Genomic DNA, 17,304 nt, shown 5'->3' with positions numbered 1-17,304 from the left:
ATACAGAATTTCCGTATGTTGGATTTAAACAGCATTTTAATATTCTAAGGTAAAAAGTAATACCTTTAAAATCCTGTTAGAATTTTTTTTTTTTTAGGGATATGATACATAAAATCTTCAAGAAAAAATAAATTAAGGTTCCCTGAAATCTACCTTTTGCTTTTAGTATCTCTGTTCTCTTGCCAACAGAAACAAGTAATTTATTGCAGTCACACAGATATATTTTAAGCTTCCATCAACTAAAAAAAATTCCACTGACTGACCTAACATTTCCAATAGCTCTTTCTAACCTTAGTGATTTCACAGTAGTGATGAACGCACCAGTCCAGTGCCAGTCCACATCACATGCTGGCCCGCGAGCCAACTTTGTAGCCAACCCAGAAGGGTTCCATCTGGGGGACATGCAACACCCCAAGTGTATCACCAGGAAACAAGAGTTCGTGCTGAGCGGCTGATCTCTACCGCCTCTCCGCTTCCTTTGCACATCCCTGTTCCATTAGCGTCTCCACCTCGGCCTCCAGAGAGGCACGAGCCCCTCTCAAGGCCAGATGTGAAAAAAGTTTTAAACCATACACAAGGCCCTATTGGCTCTTATAAGCACATTCTATTTCCTTCTGACTTTTTATTGACAAACACCAAAGGGAAAGCAAACATGAAAGATGGTACAGTAAACGAGCCTTCGAGTGTGGACCTGGGACCTCCTGCTGCGACTAACAATGTGTGTGACCTTAAGAAATTTATTTATAAATTTGGTGCCTCCATCCTCCCATCAGTAAAATAAAATGCAAACTAATAAAAGGTCCCTTCAATTACTTGACTTAAAAAATGGGAACAAACTTGATCTGTCATAGGTACTCTGCTGTGACATAGCTTAGACACAATTATACCACGACTAATTAAATCATAATGTCTCCACTTAACAGAGATGACTTCATTTAATAGACTGTATTTTTTAAACCCAGTACTACTGAACCAGGGGCCGTGAGAATGTGAGACACAGGCAACACAAACAACCTTAATGGAAAATGTCTTTCATTAAAGTTTAGATTCTAAAGATCCAAATATTCTTTATCACAGCTATATTTTAATTTCAAGACACTTTTAAAAATTTCTTTGTATTACCATTATATAAGTAAGGAATCTCTGGACAGAAAACTTCCACTTCCTCTTGGAAGAGAAGAAAAACACACACGCTCCTTTTTTTTTTTTTCTTCAGTGCAATTTAAAATGCGGTATGAATTGAAAGCAGCAATTCTTTTAGAAGGTACATACTGTTGCTCACCAAACTGGACCATATATTATCAAACAATTCCAGCATTATAGTTGTGAGAAAGTGCTTTAAAATTATACATCAAGGAAACTGTTCTGTTAAAAATCTCTCTTATTGGGAACTACATTAGCCAGAATTGTTGTCAGAATAATGGTAGAATTGCTCATTTTTATACCGGCTTACATACTTTCACAGATATATGTATGCTCGAGAAGAACATAAAGCCATATAATTCTACAAATCTCTTCCTAGACCAAATGTTGAGATGAAAGTGGAGGTGCCGCACATCAACATTTACCCTGTAATTACCAGTTGAGCAATCTTCCCACAGACATGGAGTAAAGTAGGCGCCAACTTTAGGCCACTCTGGGAGACAGCATGATAATGAACAAGAGCACAGATGTTGTAACTGACATTCTACTTTGAACGGATTCCTCTCAAAAAAACATCTTGAGTTCCAACCTAATGCTCAAACACATTTAATAAAACCAACAACCTCAAAACGAGCTTACTCCTGATGAAAATAAAATAATAAAAGAGTCTAACAGACGTTAAGTAAGGGTATTTTGGAATGCTCAAAAAGGGGCACTAGTCCTGTGAGATGCCCTCTGACAAAAAGATTTCCATGGCTGAATAAGTTCCACTCAGTTTAAGATCTGTCTTGAAGGTGTGTTCTCCCTGCCACGTGTTACAATAGTGAAGACTCTGAGGAGTCCTGTCGTAAAGGACTTGACTTTTCTTCACATGGGTTAGCTCTGGTATTCCCAACTTTATTTAACTAGAGACCTCTCCTCTTTTAAGAAAAACTTCTGCCACCAAGAACTCCACAGCTTCCCAATATTTAAAGAGTTTTGTGATGAGTGGCAGTGACAGTAATAGATGTGTGTGTTGCGTTTTAACTGGTTTAAAACTCAGCACCAACTCTGCAGGGCAAAAAGATTCAGGAGGCCAGCCTTCTTCCTGAGCAGTGTGACCTGTGGGTATGAAGCCTGGAACTGCTGCAAGGATTCTGATCCCAGGGGGAAGCCAACCTCAAGGTAAAGCTGGCACTGGAGATGGCAGAGAAGAGAGAGGGAGCGACGCTACGTCACAGGCAACACGAGGGAGCATCTGAAGCAAATCATTCCTGAAACCATCCACCCCCGGACTACCCGGGACATCCTCTAAAGTGCTGAAACCGATCTGACCTGGATATTCTGTTATAACGTAACGACTCCTAATTTGAGGCATCCCACTAAATTAAATTCTACTGAACGTTTTAGAGGGAACATGAACACTAATACTTATATAATTTAAAAGAAACTTTTATTGGGACAATCCACATTGAATTTGTGCAGTTTCAGAGAGAAGTAACATTATTTTAATTACCTTTTCGGTGTTCTTGTATTTTTCCCATCCTTTTAGCATTTTCAACCACTTAGTAGTTCTTTCAATTTCCAGTTGCTTTTGCTAAAATAAAATTGAGATTCATTGTTACTGTTTGAGGCTTCATACTTACAAAGTACAAAAAAAGGTCAAAGAAAATGCTGCTTTAAAAAAACCTACCGAAAGTTAAGCACTTAGATTGCAAATACGCTATCTAACTTTAAAAAGACGGATAAGTGATTATAGTTGTAGCAATAGTATTCCACAACCAAAGTAAAATATATGGGAGATGCTTCAAGGGGACAGGTAAAGAGAAAGGAATTATTTAAATTTTCTAATGCTTTTAAACTAATCACTGAAACCCCCATGAATTCTACAAAATTAAACCAAAAGGAAGTTCTAAAATATTGTGCAATATTTTTTATGCAGCAACAACAGAAAAAAAACCTTAAAATTCCATTCTCTGACATTTTCCTGAATTCTACCATCTTAACGTTTACAGTGATGGAGATGATTCTTTAAAGGAGAGCTGGGTGCTCGTTTTGTGGAGCAAGTGATATCCACCTGGCAAAATGTTGTGAAAAATTTATCCAAAGTAAGTAAGAGCTGCTGCCCCGAATAAAGTTCAGGGCAACGGTCATGGACATTGATGGTACTGTGACAGTCAGAAAAGGTGACCACAAGGTCATAATGCAAGAAGTCGTCAAATCCAGTGAGGGATGTTAAAGAAGATAAGCCCTGGATGAAGAACTGTGGTTTGCTGAAAGATTATTAGAATTTTTATCACGTGCAACGCGGGACTGAATATTCCATGAAGCATGGATCAATGTTCTGAGACAGTATGGCACCGTGGGTGGCCTACAGTAGTTCTAAAGGGCTAAAAAAGGAAGCATCAGAAGATGGGGCTGGAAGTGCAGGCCGGGGTCTTGGATGGTGCACCAGACTGGCACTGGGGCAAAACTGGGGAACGGGGAAGGTGGTACAGAAGATGCTTCTTCCTCCCTTCTTTGGCTTCCAGGAGAAGGAATGTTTTCTTCCTAATTATTTGGACCTGCTATCCAATCTCTTATTCACTCCTAAGGTGGTAAAGCGACTTGTTTAATTAGTAAGTTTAGAAAAAGGTCTGGGCATATACAGCTCCTCTGTCCCTATGAAAGCCTGAACGCTCAGAAGGCACATTTGTACTCCATCCTTTCAGACCGGGGAAAACACCCTCCTCAGCCAGGAAGTTGGCGGTGACCTGTCTGGGACCAGGTGGTAGGACTGTCTCCTACCAGGCTTCCGAGTTAGGGTGCCCACATCTGCTGCACACCTCACCTGCATTCTCCCCTAAGGCCTGTGTGCCCCATGAAGACAGACAAGTGGGTGTTTTCCCCAGTCCCTGGAACAGTGCCGGGCACAGAGCAGCATCGAACTATTTCATTTTCATGAAATGAGACCAATGTGACCGTTTCTTATGAGTGAGCTGCGAGTCTGCTATTTTGTTAATTCCCAATGCCCGCATTTTCTTTTCTGGAGGACTCTGTAAATCTACATAGGTCTATGAATCAAAAACAAAGGAAATGAAAGACTAGACAGCACAGAAAACAGTTCTGAAGATCTACTTCAGGCTCAAAACGGTGTGCGCGTTACAACCCTACGAAGTACGTACAATCGTCTCTATTTTACAAATAAGGAAACAGAGGCACAAGGTGGTTTATTGGCTTTCAGAGTCCCCTACGTAGTAAATTCAAGCGCGAAGAGCGGTTCACAGCCAGGCAGTTTGGCTTCAGGACCTGCCCTCTGAGCCACCATAGCAAGGTCTCCTGTTCCCACGTGGCCTCTGCGCAGGTCACGTGACTAAGGTTTCCAATGAAAGCAATGGCTCCTTATCAACGGTCTTCAACACAGACCCACACAGGCAGATGACATTTGCCCACCAACAGTATTTTTAGATTTAGAAGAAGCATAAAATCTCAAAGAAAATCCTGATTTTAGGAAAAAGATCCTCATTTTCCAAAAATGAAAATATTTTTAGGGAATTTTACTTTTAGGCACATTTTTTAGACTCTTTAATTACTTAACTCTTTCTAAAAATTGTGATGGGTTTTTCGTGAGCAAAACATGTTGCTATAATTCCCATATTTCAAAAGACTAAGCATATTCTTCATTATATTATTAGTGATAAAATGCTGCAGATGGTTCCAGAAATATGTTTAATTGTAAAGCTCGGTGAGGCACTGAAATCTAATTAATGTTTCTGCTAAATGTGACTTTAGAGAAGGCCAAGCTGTGAAAAATTCAGATTGATCTAAGTTAAGTATTTTTTTGTTGTTGTTCTTCTGACTTCTTCAAAGCACAGTCCCTTTCTCCTCCAACAGGAAAACACCAAATAATTCAAGCCAACCCAAGAGTATAATAACAGGCACTTGCCAGGAACAACCCTGCTGAGACCTAGCAGGTCTCTTGCTATCTTTCATTTTTATGACTATGAATTATCAATGAATCACTTTAAAAATAGTTATTCTTTTTTTTAAAGACATATGCTGTATTCCAATTCCTACCATATACATAATGTTAAATGCTATACATTAACATGCAAGGGCAAAACACACACACACACACAATTTTAAAAACCATTAATAAAGTATGCTTTTCTTTCCCCTACAGGGAAGGAAAAAAAAAAAAAAAGACACATCTTGGAAAAGCTCCCAGCTGCAGGACTTAAAAATTATGTATCAGCAGTTCCATCAGGTTTCAATGTTAATTCCATAATGCCATCAAGTCAACCACACCTGACTTGAATGCAAGTGTCTGTCCCCCTATTCTACTCATGAATCTCTAACTCGAGGATAAAATATACTTAATCACCAAACATGCTACAACTAACTGTTCCAGAACTTATTCTGAAGTAAGAAGTAACTAAAATCACAAGTAACAAATGGTTACTCTATGGTAACCCAAACAAATGGTTTCTGGATTGCTCTAGAAAAATAGGGTAAGGAACCCCATCTTGTCGTGGACTCAGTAACATCAAGACAAACTAGACTATAAGACAGCAAGTGAGAATCCTGACGTACAAGCTCAGCAGACACTTCATCTCAACATATCCAAAACTACTTCCCTGACCATGCTGCTGTCACCCTGCTCTTCCCAAACATGAAGGAACAGCATCACTACCTACTAAGGCCACCAAACATTCTAGTTTTTCTTGGTTTTCATCATCCTTTCCCTTCCATCCCACTCCCCAAACCACACTCTGCTGGTCCCAATCCCGGCTCTTGCTTTCAACACGCCCCCTACCCCAGTTCAGCATCCTAACTCCTAGATGAAGGCACTAGCTCCTTACTCGTAGCCCTGATAGTCTTCAATCCCGTCTACCAAAACTTTCAGAATGTGTCACGGTTAAAAACCCTTCCATGGCTACCCACGATCTACAAATGAAGTTCAAACTTCTACATGGACGGCCCTTCATGGTCCCATTTGCCTTCCAGCTTTACTCCTTGCTACTTGTAAGACCTGGCCACTCTGAAATCCCTGTCACTCCCAGCACATGATCTCATGTCATGCCTCTTTAATCAAAGTTGGCTATTTATTTGTCTGCCAGTGATGCTCTTCCCCACCATCATTTAGGTAAAATGTATCCTCTCAAGACCCAGTCAGAAGTCAAAAGTCTGGAACCTTTCTCAAATGCCTCCATCCTCCAACCAGAATTAACTGTTCCTCAGCATGGCATGGACTAAGTTCCTAGCTGGCCTGGATTCAAATCTTAATTCTGCCCCTTCCTATCTGTTTCATTTGGGGCAAGTTACTTAATCTCTCTATATCCTAGTTGTCTTGTCTATAAAAATAAGAATTATTATGATTATTGTTCTAACACCTTACAGCTGTGCTTTAGTTGCCCTAAATACCCAAATCTTATCATTGTTATTATTATTATTCAAGTATAAACTCCTTGAGAACAGGAACCATATCAAATACTCTTATTTTAATTTCATCACCTAAAATAGTGGCACTTTTACTTTAAGAGTCAAATAAATATAAACATAATTTATGTAAGAAAACATAAGTAAACAGCACTGTGAAACAGCACTATGGTATAAATAGCGTTCTGTGATCCCAGTGGTAGAGGGGTCGGAGGAGAAAGAAGATGAATGGATGGAACAAGATCATCAATACTTATGACAGCAATTCAATCACCGCGCTAGAGAAATAACCAGAAATGAACTATAATAGTCTCTCTTATGTTGCATAATGGTAAAAATGGTATCAGTCCTTCATATTGGCAACACTTTTCAAAGTACTGCCAAAAGGCAGAACTACTAATGTTAGAAGTCCGTACAAAATTGATAGTAGATAACTCTGTTGACTTCAACTACAGACATCTTACTTCTCCTAACTTTTATTTTGAAATACTTTAAACCTACAGAAGGTTAGAAGAACAGCACACCATATACTTCTACAGTTCCCCCTTGAACAACACGGGTCTGAACTGCATGGGTCTGCTTATATGCTGACCACAGCAGGGAACTGTAAATGTATTTTTCTCTTCCTTACGATCTTCTTAAAACATTTTCTTGTCTCTAGCTTACTTTATTGTAAGAATACAGGATTTAACACATAGAGCATATAAAATACATTAATATATACTAATATATTAAATACATTGATTAAGTTAATTGACTGTTCATGTCACCCATGAAGCTTCTGGTCAAGAGCAGCCTAAGTAGTTCAGATCTGGGGGAGTCTACAGTTGTATGTGGACTTCCAACTTCATGAGGGGTCACTCTGCTGTATGGTCAACGGTCAACTGTAATCTGTGTGGCACACTTTGAAGGACTGTGAACATCCTGGTCCTTAACAAGTCCGTGGTCTTATCATCCACTGATAATCTCTGCCTGAATAGATTCTGATTCTGATGGTGCTAAAATGATGTGGGTTTTTTTTTCCCCCCCGATGATTCCTTCTGTATTATTAACTGATACTTTTCTATTTCAAAGCTTTCCCTTCTAGCTCCTCCTCCCTTTCAAACAGCACTATGGTATAAAAGAACTATTTCATTCAATGTGTTAAAACTCACTATCGTCATTATTCTTTTAGAAGCTCAAATTGTCTCAAATTTGGCAGGACTTCCTCTTACCTGGTTGGAGATTTCCTCCTTTAATTGAAGCGGATCCTTTAGACATGCCCTATGTGGCACAAAATAATCAGGTTCACTTTATTTTTTACTTTTTCTACGCTAACCCTAGATTAGCCACTTCTTTAAGAAATAGTGGTTCAGTGTGCCTGGGTGGTTCAGTGAGTTAAGTGTCTGCCTTCAGGTCAATGATCCCCGGGCCTGGGACGGAGCCCCACATTGGGCTCCTGGCTCAGCAGGGAGTCTACTTCTCCCTCTCCCTTTGCCCCTCGCCCAGCTGGTACACTCTCTCACGCTCAAATAAATGAAAGTCTTGTTTTAAAAAAAGAAAAAGAAGAAAAGAAATAGTCGTTCTTTTTAATGGGGAATGGTTTTCAAAAACTAAGATCTGGGTACTAGGTGAGTACAACTGTTAAAAGCAGATAGAAGCCACATTAGTATAGGAAAATTCTATTCTCCCAAGAATGTAAAAACAACATATATCAAGAGGAAAATAATGCCGAGGTCTTTGTGTCTATCCTATATTCCCTTTGCTACCTCTCTGTCACCTCCACTGACTATGGAAACGGTATATTGTTGTGCACTTTTCCTCCCATGAGCTGCTTTCAGAAAAGGACTAAACTTCCACTTGAAGTTTGCAATCTGATACCCGACTGTCCTAAGTGATGCCCCTCAGAATTGGACTGGCCCCTCCTGCTCAGGCAAGAAAGGTATAAAGGATTAAAACTGACTGCGACCAATGTCTCCCTTGCTGCTTCTCAATCTCCAGTGATTTCAGACTATATTTTTCACCCTAGGCAGGACCAAATGAACAGTAAGTGCATAGAAACTGCTGCATCCACGTGGTACTAACATATCCCCTGCATAGTCTTTCCTACCACTGATAACATCAATAACCCTGAGAATAACGCCTACACACATACACATGTACACATATGCACCACACATGGGTGGATATTAAATGGCCTTCCCTTTTAGAATAAGAAATCTTGGAACATTACCAAACTTCAAGCCTTCAGATCCTTTCCTGTCTCTCTGTTTGAGTCTTAGGATGAGTGACTGGGACAGCGGACCGGAGTCACAGACACCTAGACCTCACCAGCAGAGGTCAGGAGAGGATAGGAAGTACTGGAAAGAGAGTCCCGTTGTGACAGAATAACGACACTGAAACGTCTACAGGTCCCGTATTTTGAGTAAGATTTCACACCACATAAAATAAAGATACAGTTTTTAAAGATATGAATAGGCTCCAATATTCCATAAGCTATGCAAAATACTGCATTACATAGAGGAATAGCTGAATTCATGAAAATTCATAGCCTTACATACCCTTTCCTCTTTATTAAAAACATCAATAAGCTCAAAGAAACAATATAATCCATTATTAATATTGTTCTCTGCTGAGTAAATATAATAAGTGTAATTGTTTATTTGTTTAAATGCCTGTTTGGGGGACTCCAAAGCACTCTGCAAACATCAACACGAATCCTCTTATGAGGGGCTGCCCACTACTACCCCTATTTTAAATGGAGAACGGCCTTGGGCAAAATAATGCATGATGAAACTGGAACTAAAACCATGACGACTTGACCAGGCGTTAGTGTACAAATCTTCCCAAGTGGCAGTAAGTGCATGCTTCAAGGCTATGCTTTGTAAAGATTAATAAACACGTGTAGGATTCAGCAAGGTACTATCTCCACTGATGTTATTCAATGAAGTAATACATGCAGAATTTTTTATTAGCCAGGGCGCCTGGGTGGCTCAGTGGGTTAAAGCCTCTGCCTTCGGCTCGGGTCATGGTCCCAGGGTCCTGGGATCGAGCCCCACATTGGGCTTTCTGCTTAGCAGGGAGCCTGCTTCGTCCTCTCTCTCTGCCTGCCTCTCTGCTTACTTGTGATCTCTATCTGTTAAATAAAATCTTTAAAAAATAATAATAATAATAATAAAAAGGATCTTCTCTTAAAAAAAAAAATTTTTTTTATTAGCCTCCTGGAAACCGTAGGCTTGGCTATTAGGGCTAGGCAGTCACTGAAAAACAATGAACTAAACTTAACCCAGAAAAACTGGGGGAAATTCTGATAAACTCAAAAGTTTACAGTCTTAGACTGCTTTGCATATGTCTAAAGTTCTCATTACACTCTAAAGAGACCAAAAGTATACAAGGCAGGTCATGTAATAGGAGACAAAACTTCTACAAAAGGCATAAATGGAGTCTCAATGAGCAGCCTCGGCATCCTGCATCTTTTTCAGTAAAAGACTGGCAAGTGCATATAAAATTACATCTTAATGTTAAATTATTAGGGGATGCATAGGGTTTTTTTTTAGTGACTTCCTATTATGCTCTTTAAAGCAAACTACCAATTAATTATAAGCATAATTGTACTGGGTGGGTCTTTTATTCTACAGGCAAGTCTCTTAAAAAACAAAAATATAAAGACATCCCTCAGGCATGCATCCTCCACTAGTTTTTGTCTTCTATTTCTTCTTTCCCTCACTGTCACCCTTCTTGAATCAGCTGTATCACCAGTTCCCAGACTTCTGAACTTCCTGCACCAGAAAACTATGCAAAAGAAAAAGAGAAGCAGAGGCACTGAAGGGAGAAGTCTACACGGAGTTGCCAGATTTCGTTTTGCCAAATATGGATATTATTTTGTTAAAAGATACCTTCTAATTCTACTCTCCCTAATTTCTCAAATAAATGACATTGTAATATTCAAAAGTGTTTAGGTCACCATATTTAGTGTTAAAAAGCAGCCGATATGTTCACTGAATTATGCATTCGGCCATCACTTACTAAGCATATATATATATACTATATGCAGGGCTCTGTGTTCTGGGGGTACAGCAGTGAACAGAGTAGATACCCCCCCCAAAGAGATGACATCTTAGTGAGCAAACAAATTAAAGACGTGAGTAACATATTTGTTAGAAATCTAAGTGCACAGATTAAGTCAGACATTTAAGTGTAGACATTTAAATGTATATGCAAGGATATACAAGCATGGGATTCAGGGAGCCACAGATATGGTTGGCATTTAAAACCAAAAGACGAGATGAGACCAAAAGGAAAAAATACAGACAGAAAAGAGAAGTTCCAAGGCCTGGGCCCTGGGGTACCTCAAAGAACAGAGATCTAGGAGATGAGAAGGAACAAGCAGAGGAAACTGAGAACAAGCGGAGAGCCTGAGGGTCTGAAGGCTGGGAAGAAAGAATGTGTAAGAATGAGACCGTAGCCAACCACATCAAAAGCTGCTGGTAGGTCAAGAGGAAGACTGAACACTGCCTACTTGATGACACAGTATGTTGGTAATTCGAGACCCTAATACAGGCCAGGAGGGGACTTGGGGAAAGGGTGGGAGTTAAAAATCTGATAGGAATGGATGCGAGAAGGAAAAGCAGGAATGAATGGAATAGAAAGGGTATAGACACCTCTTTCATGGAGTTTTGCTGTAAGACCAACAGAGAATCTGGGTAGTTCTGAGGGGGAAATAGGACAAAAGAAGACTGGTACTGGGGTGTTGTTTACAGGAGAAATAAGAAATTTTACTCTGCTGGGAACATCAAGCAGAAAGAGAAAGAACTCGGGAGATGGAGAGAAGAACAGCTCAAGTGATGTCAGTGAACAAGTGTAATCACTCACAGTGACAAGAGCCTCTAAGCACAGATGAAGACAGGTGGGTAGGTGTGGCTGTGGAACTCTGTGTAAGTTCTCTGATTGCTTCTATTTTCTTATAAGACACAAGAAGAAGATGAGCCGAGAGGACAAAGGAAGTACTGGAAGTTTGAGGAGGAAAGAGAATGTTCCAGTAGTTGAAATGGAGCAAAACCTGACTAGGAATAGCATGCTTTCCTAATGTGCAAGTTGGCCGGAATCAGGGCTGGACTTTAGTCCGGAGGAAGCAGTAGAGATGAGGGAGTAAAGGTACGTGGAGTGATTACACGACCCTACAGCAGAAGTTCAGCTTGGGAGAAAGGGAATGAAGCCATGAGCTTGGTGAGGGATAATGTAACAGTGGTCGTATCAGTGAGGTTCAAGGATAACTGAAGTCAGGACACAGACAAGAGAGAAAACAGTCACAGAGTGGAGAGAGATCCTCAGATTCCCATTTCAAACGGGACTGCTACTGGCCACCAAGAATCTCCTGCCCAGTGTCTCACTTGACCTTCCTCTAGTCATCGGATGACAGTGAGTGGCTCCACGGCAGAAACTACCTCTTATTTGACCCCAGTATTCTAGGCAGCACCTGGTCCACTGCTCGATACACAGCTGCTACTCAATGTACCTACTGTAAGAAACTCATCTGCCAAAACATCAAGGTTCTGATATGGGGAGAAGACGAGGCAGACACAAGAGAATCCATCCACAGGAAGTACCTGTAAGGATCTTTATATATTTCAAAGGACAATTCTGTCTGCATCTTAAAGGTACGCTTCGTTTTCTTATTTTCAGAAATTTCTGACTTCAGATTTTTCTAAAGTGTTTTTCGAATTCTCATTCTAATTATTTACCTCCATCATCTGAAACTCAGCCTCTTTCCCTGATCAAATATAAGCAAGCCGAAGATAGTCCCAATCAGTAGCCTGCCTTTCATTCTGCAATTCATTTTTTAGTGCAGGAAAAAAAAAAAAAAAAAAAAGAAAGAGAGAGAGAGAGAGAGAGAGAGGGAAGGAGATTCCGACCAACCTTAAAATATTCAATCCCTAGTTCTCATGCACACACAGCTATGGGACAAGCTCCTTGGCCAAGTATAATGAACACAGGGGGGAATACTGAGTTAAAAAAAAAAAGTGACAAGTTTACTATACATAAGATTTTTTAAAGTCCTTAAAAGCTAATGGGCTTATTTGACTAAAGCAAACTTCTGTTGTTGTTTATAGGAAATTTGGTTACAAGCTCATGGAATAGCTCTCTTAAAAAAAGCTGCAGGTCTAGAATCCTGCTTTACTAGCTACAGAGCACATGAGAATCACTTGCAAAGCTTTCCGCAAATGACCTACCTGGGCTCCTGCCCAGAGTCTGACCTAATAGACAGAGGAGGGTCCCCAAGCACCTGCGCTCTTCAAAGGCTCTACATTCGAAGCACTCCTAGACTGAGATTGTCTAGCAAACAAGTCTCTGAGAACTGCTACCTACCTTTCTTTCAAGTATCTATCAGAAATTCAAAAAAATCTCCTAAAATTGATTCACTATTAATTACTTTCTTAGTGATACACTCTGGGTCAAATTTAAACGGCCGCACCATTTACATAACACGGCACTCAAAATCACCAAGGTGGAAATTTTAATCCTCTGATAACATAATTCACCAGTGATGATAAAAACATGCAGAGCTGGACTCACGCGTTCCACAGCTGCGTTGTGATTCGGGAGCTCCTCCTCACTGCAAAGGAAGAAGAGAATATATGAAACAGTTAAAATCATAGCGAACTTTTAAAATATTATATACGTATAGATACAGATGATATACATGACCACCATCACAAGAATGGATCACACTACATAAGCTTCCATGCTACCAAATTCAATATAAAACAATTAGTGACCCTGAACCCACAAGGTCCCCTATCCCCCAATCTCTAGATATACACTGTCCAAGATAGTCTTCTCCAGCCACATGTGGCTTTTTAATCTTAAATGTTAAGTTCAAATTAAATAATAATAACAATTCAGTTTTTCAGTCTCACCCCAGCCACAGTTCAAGTGCAAGACAGTCATGCAGAAAGAGGCTATTGTTTTGAACACTGTGTATATAGAAAGAATATTCCCACCACTGCAGGAAAAGTCCTACTGGACAACACTCCTACAGAACAGGAGTCAGCAACCTTCTTCTGGGAAGGTAAATATTTAAACAGTAAATACAATGGGCTTTGCACACCGTATAGTCTTTGTCATTAACTATTGAACTGTTACGTTGTATTGCACAGACAGGTAATAGTATACTAAGTGCGGTTTTATTCTCACAAAACATTTTCAAAAACAGGTAGTGAGCTGTGATATGGTCATAGTTTGCCAACCTCTACTTGACATCACCTCCACTCCGTGGCTCAAACTATGACCTATAACAAATGACTGCTTTTCACAAAATGATAAAAGGATCGGGGCACCTGCGTGGCTCAGTCAGTTAATTGTCTGCCTCCAGCTCGGGTCATGATCCCAGGGTCCTGGGATCAAGCCCTGCATTGGGCTCTCTGCTCAAGGGGGAGAGTCTGCTTCTCCTTCTCTTTCCCACTCCTGCTCTGTGTCGCAAATAAATAAATTAAAATCTTAAATTAATAAATAATCAGCCTCCAACAGATTAATGAATGAAAAAGGAAAATCTAATTCTATACATCAGGAAAGTTTCATCTGTCAAAACTCCAATGGGGATGAGATTTTTAAATATGTAACAAAAGATCAAATTCATTCCCTGATACAGTAATACTATGGTATCAGCTCTAACCTGAAACATGCTGAGCCTCTTGTATTAACAGAAAAACAATGCACTATCTGTAACAAAGTTCTGAGCATTGAACTGTAACCTCAGTAATACTGATGGTTGGGCAATGATACAGATTCTCCTCTTAGTTTCTCTTAAACCACATAATACCACGCACATTATTATTCCAGAATCCAGTATGTTCGAAGGCACTCTTCTGCTACTTTGAAGAGTCCTCGGGTGAACCACAAACCAACCTACAGCAATGGAACTGACAGAAATTCCAACAGCCAAAGGAGATCTTAAAGAGACAGTCCAAACCCTTCACTTCAGAGATAAGAAACTAACATTTCGCTTAGTTACAGTCATTTAGCCTAATATAGAGATGTGCAATCCTATCGCTCTAGCCCTGTGGGTTCAAACGAAGATGAATAAGATCTTCAGTTTGTGGAGCGGTATATGGAGAAAAGGCTTAGAAACCAATTCTCAAAAAGAAAAAAGGATTTGAGGATTTAATATAAAAGTTTTTTTTTTTAATGTAAAATGTCCACTCTCACCTTACTGAAGGTGACACCTGGGTTTTTTTGTTGTTGTTTTGTTTATTAAATTTTCATTATACTCATAGTCTACATTTCCCTGCTCATCAATCTGTACTCCTGATTAGTAGAGCCAACGATGTGTATGAATGGTACAAGATGTAACTTCTAAGTTATAAGTACATCTATCCCTTCTTCACTTACTGGCAGAAAAAGGGCTTATCGGCACCGCTGGAATTTGTTTCTTAGGTGAACAGGGTCAGCAGGGACATCTTGAACGACCAGGAACATCTGACACCCTTTGCGCACACAGAGACCGGTATTTCTGGGGTGAGCAGGCTGCCCTGGGCAAGAGCAACTTTTTGTGCAGCTGATTTAAGAAGCTCCTGATAACTGTTTGTTTGAACTTTCCCAACTGCAAATGAAGCGCCGACCCCGGCGGCTTACCGCACGACTAGCTCTTTGAAAGCGCTGGGTACAGCTCTTTGGCGTCCTCCTCCTGACTCGACAAGACTAACAGACCTCACTGTGCCTGTTCCCAGCACTGAATCAGAACCAACTTCCGCACTCGTCTGTGGAGTGGGGCTCATCATCTATCTGCTTGGGCCACGTGGCCTGTGAAATTCAACATGAGACCGCACTGCTCTCAGCATCCTGCCCCACCTTACCATCAAGCCATACTCCGGAAAGCTCTGGGAGAGGGAGATGCAGGACCGAATGCACAACTGAAGTCAGCCAGAGGTGACATCCAGAAGTAGACAGATCGGGTGTTGGATTTCTTTCCACCTTGATATATTACGTGATTTCCTTTTGCCCTGTCACAACCCCCACCCCAGGATCTGCTTGCCTGTGCAGGAACATCATCATATCCCCAGACAGTTACTGAACTCCTACTAACCAAACCTTTTTTCGTATGCATTTTTTAAATTTATTTTTTAAATTTTTGATTGAGATATAACTGACATACAACATTGTATGAGTTTTAGATGTACAAGACAATGATTTATATATATATGTATATATATATCACAAAATGATTATTATTTTAAGCTTAGTTAGCATCTATTACCACACACAGCTACACATGTTTTGGGTTTTCCCCTGTGATAAAAACTTTTAAGATCTACTCCCTTAGCAACTGTGAAATATACAACACAGTATTATTAACTATAGCCGCCATGCTGTACACTCCATTTCCAGGACGTATTTACCTTATTACTAGGAACTTGTTGTACCTTTTGACCATTTTATCCTATTTTGCCTACCTCCCAGCACCACCGCCACTCCCCATCCCATCTCTGGCAACCAGCAACCTGTTCTCTGTATCTATTAGTTCATTTTTTTTTTGTTTGTTTGGTTGCTTTAGATTCCACATATAAATGATAACATACAGTATTTGTCTTTCTCTGATTTATTTCACTTAGCATAATGTCCTCAAGGTCCACCCATTTTGTCAAAACGGTAAAATTTCAGAGGCCGAATAATATGCCTCTGTGCGTGTGTGTGTGTGTGTGTGTGTGTGTGTACACATATTTTCCTTATCCGTTCATCCATCAACGGACAACTTAGGTTATTTCCATGTTTTGGCTACAGTGAAGCCAATTAACGGCAGGGGGCGGGGTACAAAAATCTTTCTGAAATAGTACTTTCCCTTTAGATAAATATCCAGAAGTAGAATAGCTGGATCATAAGTAGTTCTATTTTGGGGGAGGGAGTGAAGATTTTATTTATTTGTGAGAGAGCACAAGAAGGGGGCTCAGCAGGCAGAGGGAAAGCAGGCTCCCCACTGAGCAGAGAGCCCAATGCCAGACTCAATCCCAGGACCCTGGGATCATGAGCTATAACTGACTGAGCCACTCAGGCTTCCCTAAGTAGTTCTAGTTTTAATTTTTTAAGAAACCTCCATACTGTCTTCTTTCATAGTAACTGCGCCATTTTCACTCCTACAGGCAGTGCACGGGGGCTCCCTTTTCTTCACATCCTTGCCAAAAGCTGTTATTTCTTGTCTTTTTGATTATAGCTATTCTAACAGGCATGAGGTGATATCTCACTGTGATTTTCATTTGGATTCCCCAATAATAGGGGATGTTAAGCATATCTTCATGTGTCTGGCAGTCATTTGTATGTCTTCTTTGGGAAAATGTCTATTCAGGTTCTTTACCCATTATTTAATCAGATATTTTTTTTTTTACTTATTTGCATGAGTTCTTTATATATTTTGGATATTAATCTCTTATCAGATACCTAATTTGAGAATACTTTCTCTCATTTGGTAGGTTGCCCTTTTTATATGCTGTACAGAAGCTTGTTGGTTTGATGTAGTTCCACTTGTTTATTTTTGCTTTTGTTGTCTCTGTCCTTGGTATCAGATCCAAAAAATCAGAGCCAAGACCAATGTCAAGGAGCTTATAGCCTACGTTTTCTTCTAGGAGTTTTATGGTTTCTGTTCTTATGTTTAAGCCTTTAATCCACTCGCTCTTCTGCATGTGGCTGCCCAGTTTTCCTACCACCACTTAATGAAGAGTGATCTTTGTGATCCCCATTGTATATTCTTGGCTGCTTTGTTATAAATCAACTGACCATAAATGCAGAGGTTTATTT

The 17,304-nt window shown here is 40.0% G+C and overlaps 1 protein-coding gene across 4 annotated transcripts in view; it reads right to left on the bottom strand.

Moving 5' to 3' along the window:
• USP6NL (USP6 N-terminal like) overlaps positions 1-17,304 on the bottom strand; it is a 166,372-nt gene that overhangs the window by 44,911 nt on the left and 104,157 nt on the right. For all 4 annotated transcript variants that reach the window (XR_014314488.1, XR_014314489.1, XM_082742207.1 and 1 more), the window contains 2 exons: positions 13,093-13,132; positions 2,639-2,719 (listed from right to left, as the gene is read on the bottom strand). Coding sequence is in view for 2 of the 4 variants with exons in the window: in XM_082742207.1 (XP_082598333.1) it covers positions 2,639-2,719; positions 13,093-13,132 (121 nt within the window). In the remaining 2 variants the exon portion in view is untranslated. The remainder of the gene's footprint in view (positions 1-2,638; positions 2,720-13,092; positions 13,133-17,304) is intronic.

This window comes from Mustela nivalis, assembly GCF_964662115.1.
Source record: "Mustela nivalis genome assembly, chromosome: 7".
NCBI lineage: Eukaryota > Metazoa > Chordata > Mammalia > Carnivora > Mustelidae > Mustela > Mustela nivalis.
This window is presented reverse-complemented; position numbering and strand designations above follow the sequence as displayed.